This window comes from Hirundo rustica, chromosome 8, assembly GCF_015227805.2.
Source record: "Hirundo rustica isolate bHirRus1 chromosome 8, bHirRus1.pri.v3, whole genome shotgun sequence".
Lineage (NCBI taxonomy): Eukaryota > Metazoa > Chordata > Aves > Passeriformes > Hirundinidae > Hirundo > Hirundo rustica.
Window position 1 is genome coordinate 17,977,654 of NC_053457.1, and position 18,994 is coordinate 17,996,647.

The 18,994-nt window shown below is 38.1% G+C and overlaps 2 protein-coding genes across 4 annotated transcripts in view; one reads left to right on the forward strand and one right to left on the reverse strand.

Annotated features, from left to right (window-relative positions):
* The window catches only part of MAPK8 (mitogen-activated protein kinase 8), a 144,671-nt gene that overhangs the window by 46,310 nt on the left and 79,367 nt on the right, over positions 1-18,994 (forward strand). The window lies entirely within an intron of this gene.
* FRMPD2 (FERM and PDZ domain containing 2) overlaps positions 1-18,994 on the reverse strand; it is a 46,942-nt gene that overhangs the window by 2,554 nt on the left and 25,394 nt on the right. Inside the window, exons 19-34 of the mRNA XM_040071293.1 lie at positions 18,416-18,523; positions 18,172-18,288; positions 17,481-17,716; positions 16,825-16,929; positions 15,800-15,893; positions 15,239-15,324; positions 14,901-15,048; positions 13,671-13,885; positions 12,731-12,829; positions 11,205-11,569; positions 8,490-8,685; positions 7,436-7,594; positions 6,642-6,816; positions 5,360-5,570; positions 4,187-4,224; positions 1,113-1,177 (exon numbers count right to left, since the gene is read on the reverse strand). Coding sequence (XP_039927227.1) covers positions 1,113-1,177; positions 4,187-4,224; positions 5,360-5,570; positions 6,642-6,816; positions 7,436-7,594; positions 8,490-8,685; positions 11,205-11,569; positions 12,731-12,829; positions 13,671-13,885; positions 14,901-15,048; positions 15,239-15,324; positions 15,800-15,893; positions 16,825-16,929; positions 17,481-17,716; positions 18,172-18,288; positions 18,416-18,523 — 2,417 coding nt within the window. The remainder of the gene's footprint in view (positions 1-1,112; positions 1,178-4,186; positions 4,225-5,359; positions 5,571-6,641; positions 6,817-7,435; positions 7,595-8,489; positions 8,686-11,204; positions 11,570-12,730; positions 12,830-13,670; positions 13,886-14,900; positions 15,049-15,238; positions 15,325-15,799; positions 15,894-16,824; positions 16,930-17,480; positions 17,717-18,171; positions 18,289-18,415; positions 18,524-18,994) is intronic.

The following is an 18,994-nucleotide window of genomic DNA, read 5'->3' on the forward strand; positions in this document are numbered from 1 at the left end:
CTATAATTTAGATCTTAATCTTGTAATCCTGACATTCCCATCCCTTTTACTTTAGCATTTCATTTGCTTTTAAAATCAGCTGCTTTTCTAGGGTCAAGTACTATGTCAGAAATAGCAGCCAGCTAGAAATGTTTATGGCTTGCAGCATGACTAGTTCCTGTGCCACAAGTAGCAGCCTTGGAAATTAATTTTTACAAGTTGAACAGATAAACCATCACAGATTAAATCATGCAGAAGAAGCAGTAATAGTGACGACATAATCAAAAGTGCAAAAATTGTTCCAAGGTTTTTTTTGTTTGTTTGTTTTTTCCCCAGGATTTTTTGGCCAGGATTTTTTGCCAGGTTGGAGGTCTAACTTTAACAAGAGGCAGGGTTTTTTTGTGTTTGTTTTCTTTTTTTTTTCTCCAAACCACAATCAAGAGAAAACTAGTTAATCTATTCACATGAAATATCATTCTCAATTTGGATGATTTAGATTAACATTACTTTCCATGTGTGTGCACCAACAGAAATTATGTTTGCACGTGTAAGGATTTTCAAACATTGTATGCTGAGCATGGAAATAACATTTTTTCCCCCAACAACAACATTCCTGTGTATTCAGATATTCATAATAAATAATAAATAACTTTTAAAATGCATTACTTTTGCCAAATTTAAACTATATTGGTCTATATCAATGCTGCATAATACTGCAAAGATTTAGGGTAATTTTACTCTCTTTTCACATGTCCATGTGAAAATTGCAGAATGAAACATATTAATCTCAGTTTTCAAAGATTGTTGTGGAAAATGTTTCCCATATTTTGTGAAATACGTGCAAATAATTGCACATATTTTCCCCAGAATCCCATGCTGTGACATTCTGTGCTACTTTCTTTCTGAGCATTGAAAAACAGCAGCAGAAAAGTCTGTCCCCAGGAAGTGTCCAGTGCATTCTACTCTGTGAATGCTGAATACAATTCTACGCTTAAAGGACACTCTGCAAGTGCATTATATTCACATTTTCAAAGAGAGGAAGAAAATACAATAAATAGCACTATTGAAAAAGCCTCACTCCATATAGCTCACTTCACTTGATGAACCACCTCACACCTCAGAGTGTCACTTACTTTACATTCTGGAGAATCGGGGGTGTCCTGCTGAGCATCACAGTTTGTTTCCTCCAAATGTTCCTCTATGAAAAAGCAGCAACAATTTTTAGATAGTTGTCCTGGTAAAATATTCTACAGTATAACACTCAAAATCTCATTCAGAGACATAATAAAACATTTTATATTTTATATGTGAAATACAAAATACATCCTATGGATTTATGTGGCCTAAAACTCCTGAAATGTGAACCACACTGTGACTTTTACCTCCCTGTGAGCAGGTTCCAGAACAAGCTTTAAGAACTGTGTGCTACAGAGACACCAGATGGACAACAGTAACGTCTAAATGTTCTCTGAAATTCTGAGGAAGGCAGGTTTTTGTATGAGGGGTAATCTTTCCTAGGCAACACCATTATCACCTATAGACTTATCTTCTTTCAAAGTGAAGACACGCAATTGTACTAACCCTTATTGAAAAATGCGAAGTTCCTTACCATGTTGATGCAGCAGATACTGTTCCTGGGAGTTCAGGTTTTCATTTGACAAAGAAATATTGTCTTTCTCTGTTTCAGCTGGTGGCCCTAAAAACATACAGGTATGTTTGTTCTGACATCCTCCTGCTAAATTTCATGTACACATGGAATGTAAACTCTGTTTTAGTTTATTAAAGAAAGCATCAATATCCAATATTGATACTGTGTGAAGCAGTGTGAGACCACTGCATGATCAAGTTTGCCAATTTGCACAGAGAAATAAACATTTCAGTTGTGAATTGCAGAGATGCTGCATCTTAGCCATTGCTATTTTAAAAATTGTAACAACATCAGAGACCAGACTGAATCACTCTAGACATGTGGCAATGATCAGGCAGATAAAGAAACACTCCCACCTCTACCCATCCCCCCCAGTTTTGTGGTTTTGCTTATCTTAGCTGTCTTCCACAAAGTGCTCTTAATGTGTGAATTAGGGAAAATAATGAATGTCCTGTAGTTTTAAAAAAAGGAAACCTGTTGCAATTGCAATTTTAGTTTGTGTTCTTGTAACTAAGCCTATAAAAATGAAGGCTTGCTTTCTTAACAACAAATTATTACAGATTAATAAATCTGATAAATTACTGGTAAATTTATCAGCGATGATAGCAAATGGAACACCAAGTACAAAATTACTATAGATTTTTCAAAGTGCATATAAAAGGGAGGAATCATAGAATCATAGAGTGGTTTGGGTTGGAAAGGACCTTAAAGATCACCTACTTCCCCCCTCTGCCATGAGCAGAGACACCTTTCACAAGATCAGGTTTCTCAAAGCCCCATCCAGCCTGGACCTGAAGATTTTCAAGGGTGAGGTGTCCACAACTTCTGGGCAACCTGTTCCAGTGTCATACCACCCTCAAAGTAAAGAATTTCTCCCTACTATCTAATCTAAACCTTCCCTCTTTTGGTTTGATGCCATTCCCCCTTGTCCTACAGCTACATGTCTTTGTCAAAAGTCCCTCTCCAGCTCTCTTGTAGCCCCTTTAGGTAGTGGGAGGTGCTATAAGGTCTCCCCAGAGTCTCCTCTTGTCCAGGCTGAGCAGCTCCAACTGTCCCACCAGCCTGTTTTCATAGCAGAGGTGCTCCAGCCCTCTGACCATCTTTATGGCCTCCTGTTTAAATTGCTCCAACAGGTTCATGTGCTTCTTATGCTGGGGACCACAGAGCTGCATGCAGCACTCCAGGTGCGGTCTCACAGAGTCGTGGGGCAGAATCCCCTCCCTCAGCCTGCTGGCCACACTGCTTTTGGTACAGCCCAGGACAGGCTTTCTGGGCTGTGATTGCACATTGCTCCATCATGTTTAGCTTCTCATCAACCAACACCCTCAAGTCCTCCCCAGGGCTGCTCTCAATCTGTTCTCTGTCCAGCCTGTGTTAACAATCCCGGCTTGGGATTGTTCTGACCCATGTGCAGGACCTTACACAGCTTGTCTTATAGCAGAGGTAACTCTATAGAGTTCATAACTCTGTCAGAGGTGGATCAGGTCTGGTTACTTGTTCAGAAGGTGTCTTGAGAAATCCTGGAATCTGCAAGGCTCACAGAAGCCTGTGTAAGCAAGGTCCTACCAGGATATACGTTTGCCATGCTTTAGTTCTATCATGTTAGCTGAGAGTACACATAACTTTATCTGTATCTTGTAGAAAATTGCTTCAGTTTATAGAAACTAACACATGGCTATGTGTGGTAAAGTAGGAAATCTCTAACTAACTTGACTTGGAATAAGTTCTTCATGTAACCTTATGCCAGTATTCAGGTGTGTGTAGTCATGTGAACAGCTGTGGTCCAGGGTTACTTTTTAAGGTCGTCTTTGCATGATTTAAAAAAAGAGAATAAACTGAGATATCCAGTCAGGTGAATGAAACTGGGGTTAGGCCTGAATTAATGCTGCAGCCAAGAGTGCATTGGAAAGTACTACTTGTATAACTAGGACCCTTTTTATGTGCTGACCTGGATGTGATGCCTCTCCTTCCACCTGAGGGTACAGGTGCAGCCTGTGCTTGCTGAGACTCCTCCTGCTGCTTGAGCAATTCTGGTCAAGACTTTGTAGTGCAGATGATTACTGAAGTTTTGCATCAGTTGGAGTATTAAATATCTCCCCTGACAGGAATGCTTTTATATTAACTAACCGATATAACTGCTGCCTGCTGACTTTATATAGTTTATTAATTACTATATTAAAAATGTGGTCTAGATCATGAAGTGTGGCTCATATTAAGCAGTGTCTCAAGAAGTGCTGGAAAACTCCTTAGAGAGTAGTTTCAATCAAAACTGATGTTGAAATATGACCACATAAAATTCCTATTTAATAAGAAATTCAAAAAATAGAAACTGAGTATGTAACAAATTACTTTTTTTTACAGATAACTATACATTTTATTTCTGTCTTTAAACAGTTACCAATTTTTCTTCAGACCCTTAAAATGGCCATAACAGAAATACTGAATGCCAAATTACAATTTGTTAATAACTTTTAAATGCAATGAATCAATACTTTATGCTTATTTTCAAAATCAGAAGCAAGTTTTGAACTAAAATCCAAAAATATTAGCCTTACTTACTATTTTCCTGCTCTATAGGAACCACTGGATTGCCATTTCTGGGGGCAGAAAGAGTGAAATATGTGAGCCATTAAGCGCTGCATGCTTTGTAAAGCACATATGAAAATTCTTCTTAGAAATTCAATTGCCTAAATAGTAGTTGTCCTTCTGATTTTGTTAGTGATGCTTTTCAAAAGAGAATTGATATTTATTGAAATGTGTTGGGGAAAAAAATAAGCATGTTAAATCACCTGGCCCAATACAGAACTGGTTCCTGGTCCATTTTGAATTCAGCTTTGGTTACCCCCTGTATAAAGTGGGAATGCTCTTTTGTAAGTTCCTTTACCCTATTTCTGTTTACCTCCTTAGTCTGTAAATTCTGACAATCAGGAGGTGCTGCCTACTTACTTGTTGTACAGTAAGATGTATAATGAGGCAGCAGTTTCTTCTTCTGTTAGAGAAGCACAAGGTAATAAAACAGCGATGAAAGGTTGAACTATGTTAAGACAGCTGTGACAGCCATTCTGTCACATGCTCTGGTTATGTAACTCTGTTCTCACATACTTTGGGTTAATATTTTACCATTCCTCTGAGATCTTTGGAAGCTATTTCTGCATCAGTCCAGAACCTTAGCTGGTGTGATATCAGGCTGTGGAACACAATAAATCTTAAGTGCAACCATGAACTGATAAGCGAAATCCTTTACAGCTGATTATTGTTCAGGCCTGGAAAGACTTTCTGGTCGTGCTGCAGGTTAAATGTTGCAGTTTTAGTACCTTTCTAAAATGCTTGGCTCTTGGAATTATCTCAGAATTTCTGATCAGAGATAGTTTCTTCCTTGTAGTTGTGAATCTGAGGTTGTAAGAGGAAAGTTGACACTAGTGATGGAAATACAAAGATTTTCCCTAGAGAACAAGACATATGAAAATGGTGAACAGCCTCACAGTTAAAGGCTTCACATTTGGTTTTGGATGACGAAATTTGCAGAGTTCTCATTTGTGTTGTATGAGTCTACTTGTACTTCCTGTGTTAGTTGTAATTAGAAGGAATTAAGATATTTTACGAAAGTTATTTATCAGCATGCAAGATTCAGACCTTTGAGATAAAGCATTTTTCTGTTTTGTGTTGTCTGACTTGTTGATGTAAAATTTAGAAACTTGCTTCAGCATTAGGATCAAGTATGCTCAGATTTACCTTGTGGCTTTTATTTGAACATTCTGGGTGGCAGCTTCACACACTCTCACTGCATCATCCAGGCTAATGCCCTCAGTGCACAGTCCACAGATGTAAACAATCTGATCTCGTGGCTGCAAACTGCCTTCCACACTGGCAGGAGAGCCAGGCACTATCTCTAGCACATAAATACCTTGTAACTTGCTTCCAGCTCCTCCTGTCAGCTTCAAGCCTAGAATAATGCAGAGAAAGCATCTTTTTGTGGCAGAGTGTTTTGAATTTCACTGTCAGTGACTTAAAGTGGAATAAATGTGAGTCATTAAAAGATAGGCTGAAGAAATCACTGACATTTTAAATAACAGTCTTGCCCCAGTAAGATGGGGCATATAAGCTGAACTGAAAGAGTGAAATGCCATTAGATGTCATAGAAAGTATGGAAAAACTTAAATGGTGGTGTCCATCTCTGCGTTTCAGTGCTGCTGTAGTGCTTTATTTCACCTGATGTTCAATAGTCATTGCAATAGGACACTGAGCTGCCTAGCAGCAGCTCCCTCATTACCAGCACATTTAAATGCCTTGCAGTCTTCAGGGTGCCATTGGGAAGGGAGGCCTATGACAGCTGAGGAGGTACCTACACAGTGCAAACAACGTTCAAGGAATCTCTGAACAAACGAGTTCCTACCTGGAAACAGGATGTTGTACATGAGCAAATATAGCCGTGCTGTTTCCTGAGTCTACAGTTTTATCTGTGTGCAGTACATGCTTCAGAAATATCAAGATACATGGTGGGGATGTATTTTATAATTTGTATTGCACAACGGAGATAAAGCCTTGTGTCTGTGGTGAGTCAAGGATTCAAGTGGATACTTTTTGAATAGCAAACTGTAATCTCAACCTGTGGCTCATACTTCTTAAACTTCACCTTTCTTCAGTTATTTTCTTTCCCTCCAAATAGATCTTTATGTGTCTCTGTAGGTAGTAGATATTATTATCCAACTACCCAAAACTTATGTATATCAGTAACATAAAAATATGAGACTGGAAGTCTCCCAGAAACTTCAGTTAATAAGGTGATGATGCAAAAATAATTTCTCCAGCTATCTTCATTAGTCTAATAAGAGATATTAGATCTTCCCTCTTAGGTGGAAAATAAAAGCTCTCATTCCTTGGTCATGGGCAATCATAAAGAGCAAAAAGGTGTCAAGGTCAGTTTGGATAATACTGATTCGAGACCACATTTGCTTATGACTATCTTATGCTGTCATTCCTGTCCAAAATAGCAAATTCAGCATTTACTACACACCTAGCTGGCCATCGGCGCCCTTTGTGAGAGTAATTTCAGGAATCTCATCTGGCCTAACTGAGGGACGTGGGTCACTGTCAGCACGACCAACCACAAGGTGCAGATCTGGAGGAGAGCTTTGCAGTAAAGCCAGGACTTCGTTGCACGGCAAAGATGTGACATCAATTCCATTCACCTAAATGACAAACCAGTAAAATCATGTCATAGATCTCATTGACCATCATTTACTTCTCCCTCTACTCAGAATTTTGCATATGAATTTAGATTAGTTTTTGCTTCCTTGTAAATTAAACAGTTAAGATTACAGTAATATTTCTTTTCTGAACTTTCATTTTTCTGAACTTTCATTTTTCTGAATGCAGAGCTTTAATAAAAGTAGCTTTTTTTCCCATTAAACTCATGATCTTGTTGCAAAAAACAAGATGGTCTTATGCAAAAAGATTGAACATGAACCAGGCTGAAAAAAAGGCTTTATTCTTACATTACAAAGGACATAATTCCTGCATCCTTTGTGTGTCACCTATCACCTTACTACATTAATTCAGTTTATGTCATTTAATTGGAAAGGCATTTGATGTCTCGCTTGTCTTGAATTGCTCCTGGATTCATGTTATTTTGCCTGGTCCTACAATCTATTCAGTCTGAAATTTATCCAACTGAGGTCAGCAGAATTAGAGTTATTATTTACATACTTAAATACATGATAAACAGGTGATACCAAACGAAGAATGCCAAAGCTAAATGACATTGATCTGCAAATATTTTCCCTGCATAAACTCAAACAATTACTGTACCATAATAATTCTGTCTCCCCTTCTCAATCTTCCATCAGAAAGGGCAGGATCATTCAGGATTTCATCAACATACAGGCAGGTGTCAATTTTGTTAAGAACTACAGAGAATCCGTAACCACTGTTCTCTGACTTTGTCAAAGTCACAAAGATCTCCATTTCCTATTAAAACAAGCACAGGATATCTTTGATGTGGGCTTTTCTGTTGCTTCAGTAACATCTTCCAGAATTTTTATATGCACATAGGAATCAGATCCTCAGATGATACAAGAGCATGCAAAAAGTGTTCTGCCATATCCCAGAATTGTGGAGATTCATGTTGATTGATTTATAGGGCCTAATAAAGCAGAGAATGCCACCAGGATGTGGGATTAGGCATTTGGAATGTGTAAAGAAAGGCTTGGAGTCCTCTGAGCTGACAAGCATTGCAATAGCAGGGTGTAAAGATTACTGTTGTTACTGCTATTGCTGTCCCACTGAAGGAAATGCCTGGAGCTAAATTTTGTCTACAGTGCTCTCAAATTAGTAGGAATTCAGAGCTCATTAGGGTTGTAGGAATGCAAGATGTTCAGCATTTGGCAGGACTGAGCCTTACATTTTGAAATGTAATTAGCACAAGGATCATACTTTCTTATCAGGACATTACAGCAATATCACTGTAACAAAGTGATTTTCTGCATGGCCTTGAAACATGGCAGAAAAAGCCCAAGTAGCTGACTCCAATTAATTTTAAAACCTACTAGAGAGCCTTTACGCCTTCGAACACTGAGAGTAGTAATGGAGAATTTTGGAAAGTTGGAGAAATAGTAAGATGTCAAGAAAAAAGAAATAGCCTTAAGGCAAATGGTTAAGGATTTTGGAGAGCCAGGCATAGGGGAAGGTCTGCTTTATTTGAAGATTGTGGATATCCAGGAAAGTTTTTAAAAAATAAAAAAAAAAATCATGTGGAAATAGCATAGAAAATGGGTTAAAATTAATGTTTAAGACTGTACCAGTCTTAAAATTGTTTCTTTTCCCTTGTATTCTACCTGTTGGTAATTTGGTGCCCATCACATACCTGAGTGCAGTTTTCATTTTCTTCCTTCTCTTCCTCTGGTTCCTCCAAGTCTTCCCATTCATTGTCACTGTCATGTGTCTCTCTAGCAGGCAGGGATGACGATGAGGGACCACAAATACGTGGCTGTGGGGTCGCAGTAGCTGCAGAGACTGTCTTGGAGCTTCCTCCTCGTGGAAGTGAGGTCACAGACATTGAGCTGACAGTGAGATACTCTTCATCAATAGGGGTTAGAGAGAGAGTTTCAGGCACACATTTTGTGTTCAATAGGGCATCATGACTCTTATTAAATACGCTGCTGGAAAATAAAAGGCTTGCAGTGCTGAGGTTATCCTCCATATACTTTATTAGATGGCCACTGAAAAGTCTACTGCTTATGCATTACCTTATTTTTCTTTTAATGAAAATTACTGTATTACTAGTTATGGTATTGAATTGCTGTCTGAATCCTCCGATGGTAGTATAAAAACAATAAGTAATCAATATTTTGCAAAGCTACTTGAAAGATTAAAAAGTCTTCATTATTTACCTTTGCAAAATCTTGTACTCTTTTAATTTTTTAATGTTTTAATTAGTACTTTGGTTGCTTCTCAAAAAGAGTACTTGGACAAAGCCCAGACCATTAATTATTTCATCTTCCATAAACAAATTAATTAACTCTTCTGGTAAGCAGTATGGAAGTTAAAATACCACTACAATTTTTATATTAGCATTTCTCTGGAAAAAGGAATGCCAGCCACATCTCTGGCATCTATATTTCCTTCCTTTGTAACTGGGCACAGACCAGAAACATGAAATATGAAGGGGTTCACGTTTCTTCATGAAAAGTAGAAGTCCTTACTCTTCTTTATAAGCTTGCCTTTATTCTTATGCTTGCCTTGAAGCATATGAATTGTCTGAAAAACTTCAATAGACTTATTAAATGAATTGAATTAATATTATTATTGATTCTATTCCACTAAATTGCAGACAAAGTATTCAGCACTTTTGATGTTCAAGCCCAAACTGTAATCATACGTGCTGTGTTTAATAGTTTTGGCTGTTGTCCGTCATGAACCCTAGTAACAACTGTGGCATTGTCTCCCAAAAATTCACCATTAAAGCTCATAAAAATAGTGGCAACACGTCTTTTTAAAAAGTATGTTTTCTTCATATCAATCTTTACTGAAATATTGCTAAAGCTCATTCATCTTAAAACCACCTAATATGTCATATTCATATCTACGTCTGCCAGGATCTTTTGCTCTTTGATAGAAGTGAACAGTCCATCACCTCCCAAGTATACATAACAACTAATATGAAAACAAATTGCATGTCCTGTATGAAATCACAGAAGATCTCTATAAAATTCAGAAAATGTATACATTTGCATGAAATGTTTTGAGCAGTCTGGTGAAATTTCTTCATTAATCAAAAGGAAGTCCTTTTTTAATGCCTATTTCCTTCCTTTTGCGTGGGTTTAGCTGGAAGGATTTAAATTGAGATTATGTTTAAATTATTGTTTAGAATGCATGGCATCCTAAACTTCTCTGGCTGCCTTTTAAAAATGCAAAAGCTGATGTTCAATGATACTGAAAATGTATCAAACAAAAACATTTATTTCAGAACTTCCTTCTTGGGAAGAATCCAAAATTTTTCTTGGAATTTATATTTTCCAACAATAAACTTAGTTTTGTTGAATCTGTATTATCTCTTGGCACATGTTTGCTGCAGACGTATTTCTGCTGGTTTTACTCTCAGAAGTAGATTAGCAGATCATTAGGCAGGAGCTTCATTTATGAATCCAGTGAAGCTTCTCCGCTTGACAAAGAGAAGATAAAATTATGAACTGCCATTATGATCCCACTTGACTTGCAGCGTCAGGTAGTGTTGTCACTCCCCAGAGACTGGACTGTCTGGGGCTGTGCTTGATGAGTGTCAAAAGTAACAAAACGATTTCAAGTGACTGTGTGGAGAAATAGAAATTAGTTTCTCAGTAAAATACTAGAGCTGTAAGTTAAATGCCTCTAGAAGACTTTCAATTTGTCTTTGCATCAAAACTTTATATTCTGATAATTTATACTTATTTGCACTGGGAAAGATGATGGAAATGGAATGAATTGTCTTCTGTTTGACAGTGTCTAATGTATCCAAAGGAGTATAAAAGGACACTGAGTCCATTTTCACTATATTTTATTGTATAATTCCTCTGGCTCAGGGGTTCTATTAGCATTCTGAAGACCAGAAAAGAGAAAATAACCTTTTTTTGACTCCTTGATCATAGTTTGTCTTCTGAGGTGTTTTTATTTCCTATGAAAAAATTTGAAATGAAGAGATCACACAAATAAGAAAAAATTTTGGTGCCTATTTAAGGCAATTCTGAAAAAGAATGAAAGTGAAAAATCATATAATCAGTAAAGTATTTGTTTCCTATTTAAGTGAACAGGAGTCTTTCCACTGATTTCAAAAGGCAGCCACCTTCAACTGAACAACATAAATGATTACAGTGGTACAGAAGTCTTACAAGTATTTTGCCATGTAGATTTATGCAAAATTCTAATAAGACAAGAGTAAATAGGGAAAGCAGATTAGGCGAGTCAGAATAAGATGATAAAACAATACCATCAGTAATCAGGAGTGATTAAAAGCAGAGAGCCCTGTACTTAAACCTTAGCAAATAACTTTCATAGCTCTAAGAGTCAAAGGAAAGGCTGCAGAATAGATTTTGATATTCCCTACCTTTCAGCCTGTCCGAATTCACATGGTGAGTAGCAGTTCTGCTTCACTTCCTCCTCTAGAGAGTGGAAGATTTCAGAACTGGAAGCTTCTTGATGAATCTTCAGAAGATGCTTATAGAAACTCTCTCTGGAAGTTGGGAGTTTCTGCATGGGCTTCTCTTGAAACTCAGCTTCCTGCTCTTCGTAAACTGAGCTGTCATCCCCAGGAGGCTCACTGAAATCTTCTCCCAGCGGAGAATCGAGGCAGTCTTCAAGATCTGGAGAGGTGCTACCTCCATCACTGGTAGATTGATCCATACTGTTTCCTGCCTCTGTGCTGCCTGGCATTTCTGCCGCAAAGTCCTTTATTGGGGATGGTGCTGGAGTCTATCAAAGAACCAGAAAGGTTAGCGTAACTCCTTTTTAATCTCCCATCTTTTTTTTTCATTCAAGAGCAAAATATTTTGAAAAGGCAATATTAACAAGCTTCTGAATGGGAAAATACCAAATGGTAGCTGGAAGGAAGGAGAAACAATAGAAGGAGGTACTCTCTCACCAAATAACTCTTTTGTCTTAATGCTTATTTTTCATGTTCAACAGGAGTTCCAATCAAAACTACTGCACCAGACAATTTTTCTCAATGAATTTTTTGCTAGAGGTTCTTTTTTAATATTTCCGTTCATATCATGCCTCAATGTTGTGTGTATATTCTCTTCATTCCATGGAAGTAGCTTTCAGACTTGACTCCTGTGTGACTGTCTGTAGAAATCAGCCAAGGGCACGCTGTAGCAGAGCAGCAGGAGTCAGTGTGTTATCTGGAAATGGTTCTGACTCTCATTCCTGTCTGCCTGTGGGAGGGTGTGAATCCTAGTGGGATGGGAACCATGAGTGGGCCCTTCTGAGTGGAGCAAGAGTAGTGCAAATGCATATTCCTTACAAGAGTACTTGTTATGTGTCCATGAGTTGTGTTCAAGGAGCAGAAGTAATAACGCTAGTACATCTAATGGCAATATTTTAGTCTCTGCAGTGTCTACAGTTTGGGGGTATTTTTTGTTTGTTTGTTTCCCCCCCTGCAGATTCTGCTAACAATAAGGACCTGAATGACCAGTTGAAACCATTTATCTAACTTCATTAAGAGATAGTGTGGATAGGAAAAGTTCTTTATTTTCTCCTCACTTTGGGGAGTTAAAATTGCTGCATTTTAGAATATCTGCAGTTTCTGGCTGAGGATCTGGTAGAGTATTTTTAGAAGCACCACGAAGAAGACCTGATTGGGTATGTGCTGTTTCACTCCAATGATAGTACAGCAACCCAAAAGTTGTTGGATTGGGAGAAATATATTTCATGTCTGCCAGATTTGTATTATTTTGGTTGCTAAGAAAAAAATCACTTGAACTCTGCAGGTTAAGCTGAAACCAGGAATGGAAAGAAATGGAATAGAGGGCCTTGGAGAAAAGGGAAAATTGCCTTGTTCAAGACTGGATAGAAAATGTAGTAGTGTCTTTCCAGGTTTACAGAAGCAAGTTTCTGTCAGAAGCTTTGCCTTACCAGAACAATCTGCTCTATTTCTGGAAGAACACCTTTTGGTGGTCTGCAGAGTAGCAGCATAACTTCTCGAGGAGCTCCTCTTAACAAATGCAGGACATCCTAAACAGAAAGAAGGAAAGCCATATTTCTGATGGAACACAGTATATCGTACATGTAATTTTGCCAACTGAGATGGAGAAAATTTTTATTGTGAATGTTACATCTCTGGTATTTGTGCCTCTCAGCAGTGTTTGAGGGCCAATATTCATCACTAAAGGATTGTCATACAAATGTACCATAGTTTATATGTGAGTATTTATCTAAAGTCAAGTCAGTTCTGTTTACAAACTTCTGTTTCACCATCAGGGACATAGATAATTTTCTTGAAGAAAACAGAACTTTCAGGCAAATTCATTCAAACCACATGTGGCAGTAACACATCTTTGGTCCATTATTTCAGCATAGCTCCCCAAACCGCCATATTCCAATGAAAAAAATCAATCCACATGTAGGCCATTACCATTTAGTTTCTTCATTAAGTATAGAATTTCTCATTCCAGGTTATAAACTTGCACAGGACTTACCACTCTTGGTAGAAATTTGAATCTGGGGCATTATATTTAGCATGACATTACAAAGCACAAATGACTACAGGGGTAAAATTGTTCCAATCATGCATAACAGCAACAAAGATTCTAACTAATTAACAACTGGTGTGCATCTAACAATAGCATTCATACATTAGTGCTAAAAACTTATAAATTAAATAGCAGAAGAAATTCACTGTCAGAATTCATTTAGAAAGGAAATTCTACATAGGAGTTCTAGAGCGGTATCCTACATAAAAATCAGATTAATTATATGCAAATTCTGCTTCCCTGTGGTAATAATTAGGCTTAAATGCATTGTCTTTATTAACCTGTTACCATGATGGAGCCCCAGTAATAAAATTTCCTGCTACCTGGTACAGGAGCCCTTTGAGAGGTTTCCCATTCACAGCTAAAATGACATCTCCAACTTCAATTTCTCCATTCTCCTCAGCTGGCTGTCCTGGAAACAGTCTTTTGATCCTGACAATAGCTCCTCCAAGGTGTTCGCAAGCATTTCCTTCCATCTGCAGAACACTAAATCCAAGGCCTCCAGAATTCTTGGTTAATTTCACTTCAAATGTGTTATCTGCTCAAATCAGAGATTGGAAAAGAAGTGGGAACCATAGCATATGTACCCCCTTAGAAGCCAGTATAAACCATACTCTCAAAAGACATTCCCTGTGTGCTGCAGAGCTAGATCTACCAATACTAAAGTCAAAAGAAGGTTTAAGTGTTCCTTTATCTTATGTAAGTCTTTGAAAACTCACAGTCCTAATAGGGAGAACTGGAATCTATTCCACCACGTGTTCACAGTCTGGTACAAGCCCATTAAGGAAAAAGCTTTTTGTACCAACATAAAGAGATTCACATTCTATCTTTTTCTGGCATTCTTCTGTAAGTGTTGCATAGATTTTACTATTCTGTAGCTACCTGGTGTTAGTTTAGCTCTTACACTAACCAGCATAAGCTAGAATTGGAGCTACTGCTCTTTCTGGTCAAGAATGAGAGATGAGGCCTTTCCCAAACACCGTGCTTGTAGCCGAATTCCAGTGTAGGGGAGTAACTGCCCCATGGAAAAGTATGGTTCGGACTTAGTGTTTATGAGACAACTGTCAGTAAATGATACAGAACTTATTTGTTGGCTAAATTCTGTGTAAGAGATCTCTAAATCTTCTGCTTTTAAGAAATTAAGGGATAGCAGTCTCCAGTTCACTCCAGCTTCATCACTGTCACAGCATCAGCAGCTGTGCTGGTGAGGCTCTCCCCAGGTAACATCCTGGCTACATCGAAACAGCTGCTCCCTGCCCAAGAGTGCTGTGGAGTACAGACAGGGCTGCCCCTGGCCAGCCCAGTTTCACAAAGGCTGAGAGATACAGTGTCTATGCTAGGATAAATTCAGCTATATTTAGCCAGTATAACTCTATGAACATCAGAAATAGTTTGTTCAGAATTGATTTTTGATGTCATTAATATTGAATATTATAATTTTATTCAGTATACAGTTTTCCTTCCAACCCACAGAAATTTCATAGAATTATTTTCATTCATTCCTTTCCTGCACATTGTAGGAAGTCACCCTGAGTTCCTTCTTTATCACTTACCATCTGTCAAAAAGCAGCAGTCCTTGCTACCATCTGTGAGGGATGTTGCTGCAGAAACAACTGCACATTGGTCTTCTTTTCTGTCATTAGCGGTCAGGCATGGCTCTGCCAATTGGTAGTTTCCCCTTTCTAGAACCAGTTTGGCAATCTAAAACAGTGATGAACAGGATCCAGTTACACAGGACACAGTGAGCCCTAAGTCTTTTTACTTTTCTATTTAGAGGAATGGGGTTGGAGCAGAGCCGGGGTGGTTCTTTCAGCCAAGCTTGGCTACTGTGCTTCACACTAAGTCCAGTTTAGTCTGCTGGATATCTTATGGATTCTGCTTTTGTACAAACCTGGCCAGATTTCTTAAGGTGTTCCACAGCCTGTTTGTGGGTGATGCCACAGAGGCTGATGCCATCTACTTCTAGCAGACGATCACCTGAGATGGAAAAAAACCCAAAAAAACAAAGAACATCAAGTTGCTTTGATGTTCGGGTTCAGAGGGAGTAAACCTTGAGGCTGCCCATGTTACAATAGGTCTTCATGCTTACATGTGACAAATTAACATCAATTCATAGGAAAGGAATACTGCTCGCTGTACAGCATTCTGTAACTAGCAGCTAAAACATTCCAGGGTGTTCTGTAATTAAATGCAGTGATTGCATCTGGTTATCACAGTAACAATGATGTCAGAGTCACTAGCCTGATAGCAGCTACAGAGAGTAACTCTACAATATTGCTGTGAGGCTTCTGGTTTTTCAGTGGGATCCCCACATGTCGAACAGGGACAGGCTGAGGAATGATGGACCATATATTACATTTCACAGTTGTAACCCCTCCAATCCCAAATGTGTTTCATTGTCCACACTAACAGTGAGTTCTGCAGCCCAGGGTTTAATTGCCAGACACATTACCTATCTTTATTTGTCCATTCTTATCCGCTGGTCCCCTGGGAATAATTGACTTCACATATATCCCACCATGACGCACACTGGTGTTAATTCCACCCTGCAAAACATGCCCACAGATTAGAGTCTTCATACATTCTTCCTGTGGTAAAAAACAAAGCAATTTACACATGCATTGCAGAGTAACTGTTTCAGGAATTACTTTCTTCTTTAAATATTGGAAAGAAGGGTAAGAGTATATTACTCCAAAATCCCATCAAGTTGTAATATACTTCCATAGGCAGTAATCTTATTTTATTTTCTCAGGAAAATGCAATGTATTTCTATGTGACTATGTAAAAAATATTTACTAAATGTTCATAAAGTTTTCCCTATGCTCACATAAAATGGTCTTACATCTTTCAGTCATTCTCTAGCTAAGCTTCTAAGCTATGCAATATCCATTCTGCAATTATTAGACTTTCAGACAGTATATCAAGCATAGACCTGAACTTAAGCACTCAGAGAAATTCCAGATTAACCTAAGAATCATGTTCTGTCCATCTACATCCCCTGGGCAAATTCAGATGAAAAAACATCCCTAATTTCTTCTGCAGGCAATGAAATGGCTGTTGCTTCACATTCCATTTCAGCAAAGACAGTAAGGACCTCTCAGCCTGGAGGGATAAATTCAACTTAAATAGCTAGGACAAGGACTTGTTATCCAAATATGGCAGACAGTTTTCACTGCTGCCATCTCTAGTCCTTCCTGACCAAACTCTGCTTTCAGTGGTAGATCTTGTTCTCAAATCGAGTAAGGACAAAAAGGGTTTGTACTGCCACGTGCTTTATGCCAGGACACCTCTTTCACAGTTAGTGTGGGTAAGAACCACAGAATGAGCAGAGACAATATTTCATGCATTCTATGTCAAACAGTTGGACACTTAGGTTTAAATGTGCCATGCTAACAGTTTCTGTTATCAGCCTATCTTCTATCTTTGTTCTCAGTCAGGTAATTTGTCAGACAATTAAAGATTAACAGTAACACTTGCAGTCACACTGATTCCAAAAGTCCCATCTTCTTTAAGAAGCTCCACAGTGTAGATTTCCTTTGAGTGGGTTTCTGATGGAGATGGTAAGTGGGAAGAATCAGCTGCCTGTCTCAAAAATAAAAAATTCAATGAGATTACAGCATCTTGGTTTAAAAAGAAAGGGGGTGGGGAAGGAATTTTTTTTAAAATGGAAGAGCGCATATCCAGAAGATGTAAAAGCCTTGATCCTGCTGTCATGGTAAACCTGGAGCAAAACCATTTATATCCCTGATGTTATTGAAAGCTTATGCTAATGAAGCTCAAAATGCAATCTGTCTAAATGCACGTAACCTGAGTATGTGTAGGGAGGATGTCTAAAAGTAGAAATTAGACATGCCATGTTCTGTGGTTTGAAAAGTTAGAAGCTTGAAAGAAAATAATCAAAATTTTGTCCCTCCACTGGAAAAGGAAGGAGAATTTTAAAACATTTCGTAGAACAGTTTCCCTATTTCTTCACATATTCTAGACATGTCTATCATTTTGACATTTCCAGTGTAATTTATTTCAAAGTTTTCTGTCTCCTTCACAGTTACTTTCCCTTCTACATGTATCTGGTAGGTTGTTATATGTTGTGTGCTGGCTGTAACATTACTGAACAGCATCAAAATCTCAGTTACCTCTATATCCAGGCTATCAGCTGAAGGGACTGGAATCCTAGGGCCCAATTTTGATGCTGCATTCCAAGAGAGAGTCTTTTCAAGTTCATCTGTATTTGTGTCCTGTTCTTTGGGGAGAGCTGTATGACAGTCCTGAATCTTTTTTCTCCCATTGTCAACACAAGAGATCTCAGATCCACTAGTGCTGTTTCCTCTTGATAGATTCTTTTCTTCATTTAATTCTTCTTCATATATGTCTGTAAAGCCATACCAAAATAAGACATTGTTGAATGCAAATAGCAAATAAAGAAAAATACTGTTATAACCCAGCACAAGAGGATAAAGTAGCTTCCTACTTCTCCTGATTGTGAAATCAGACCTATAAAATGAGTTAGGCAGTGTAAAATGGAGCACTGCCATTGTAAGTGTTCAGAAATGTGTGTGCTTCCTCACTGCAGAGGACTATCACTGTCTGGCAGACAGTGACAAAATTCCTTTAGTGTTCAGCAGGGTAGCCCATAAGAGATTTATTCGCACTGACGTAGCAGAGATGTCGCACGATACCTCCAGAAGTTGACTGTTCTCGTGTACGTTTGTTCTAAGTGGCAGCCAGCAGCAGGAACATAGTACTACATCCCAGTGCCTAATAAATATGAGTGTCCTGAGTTAACTATTAGCATCCCAGAGCCAGCAGAAGCATTTGCCTTTATACCTTTGGGTTGAGAGATGATGAGCTCCACTTCCTCAGGAGAGTTCTGTATTATTTTAACTGCAGTATTAAATGAAACACCCTCAAGACTAATATTATTCACAGAGATGAGTCGTCCTCCTTAAAAAGAAAAAAAACAAACTATAAAAGTAAGAGAAAGCATGTCTAAATATGGAAATAAATCCAGAGTATCTAAGTTTAAACTATGCAAGTATTTTAATTCTAATTAAAAACTACGGAAAATGACCTGGTTTGATATTTCCAGCTCTGTCTGCAGGTCCCCCAGGGATAATTGAAGCGATAAAAATACCAAGGTCCAATTTTCCTACATTTTCTCCTCCAATAATTATAAAACCTGCAAAAATGAGATAGCATGAGAATATTAAATAAGATTAAATAAGATTACTCCTAGGAGCACAAAATGGCATAAGTTTTGTACATGATCTGAAGGATGGGGAACTTTGATTTACAGGGCATCAAGGTCTTGACTTCGGAGAGCTTTAAACTTACATCATAATTAAGGTGTGCTGGTGACTTTGGTCACTATTTAGATACAATTTAAACAATAAAAAAACAATGTTTTCCTGGCTTGGTACTTTTAAAGACTCTAACTACTTTCTTGCACAAGTCGTGAGCCAGGTGGGCCTGCAGCATTTAACATATACAGGAGGGAAATGATATAAAAGCTCGTTAGATAATTTTGAACAACATTCTGCATCATGCAACCAGGAAATCTGAGATGTGTCATGTAAACTTCTAATATAAGATATCTAAGAAAATTAAATCTATTGTTCAGTAGTTCAGTTTCACTATCCTAACTCTGATT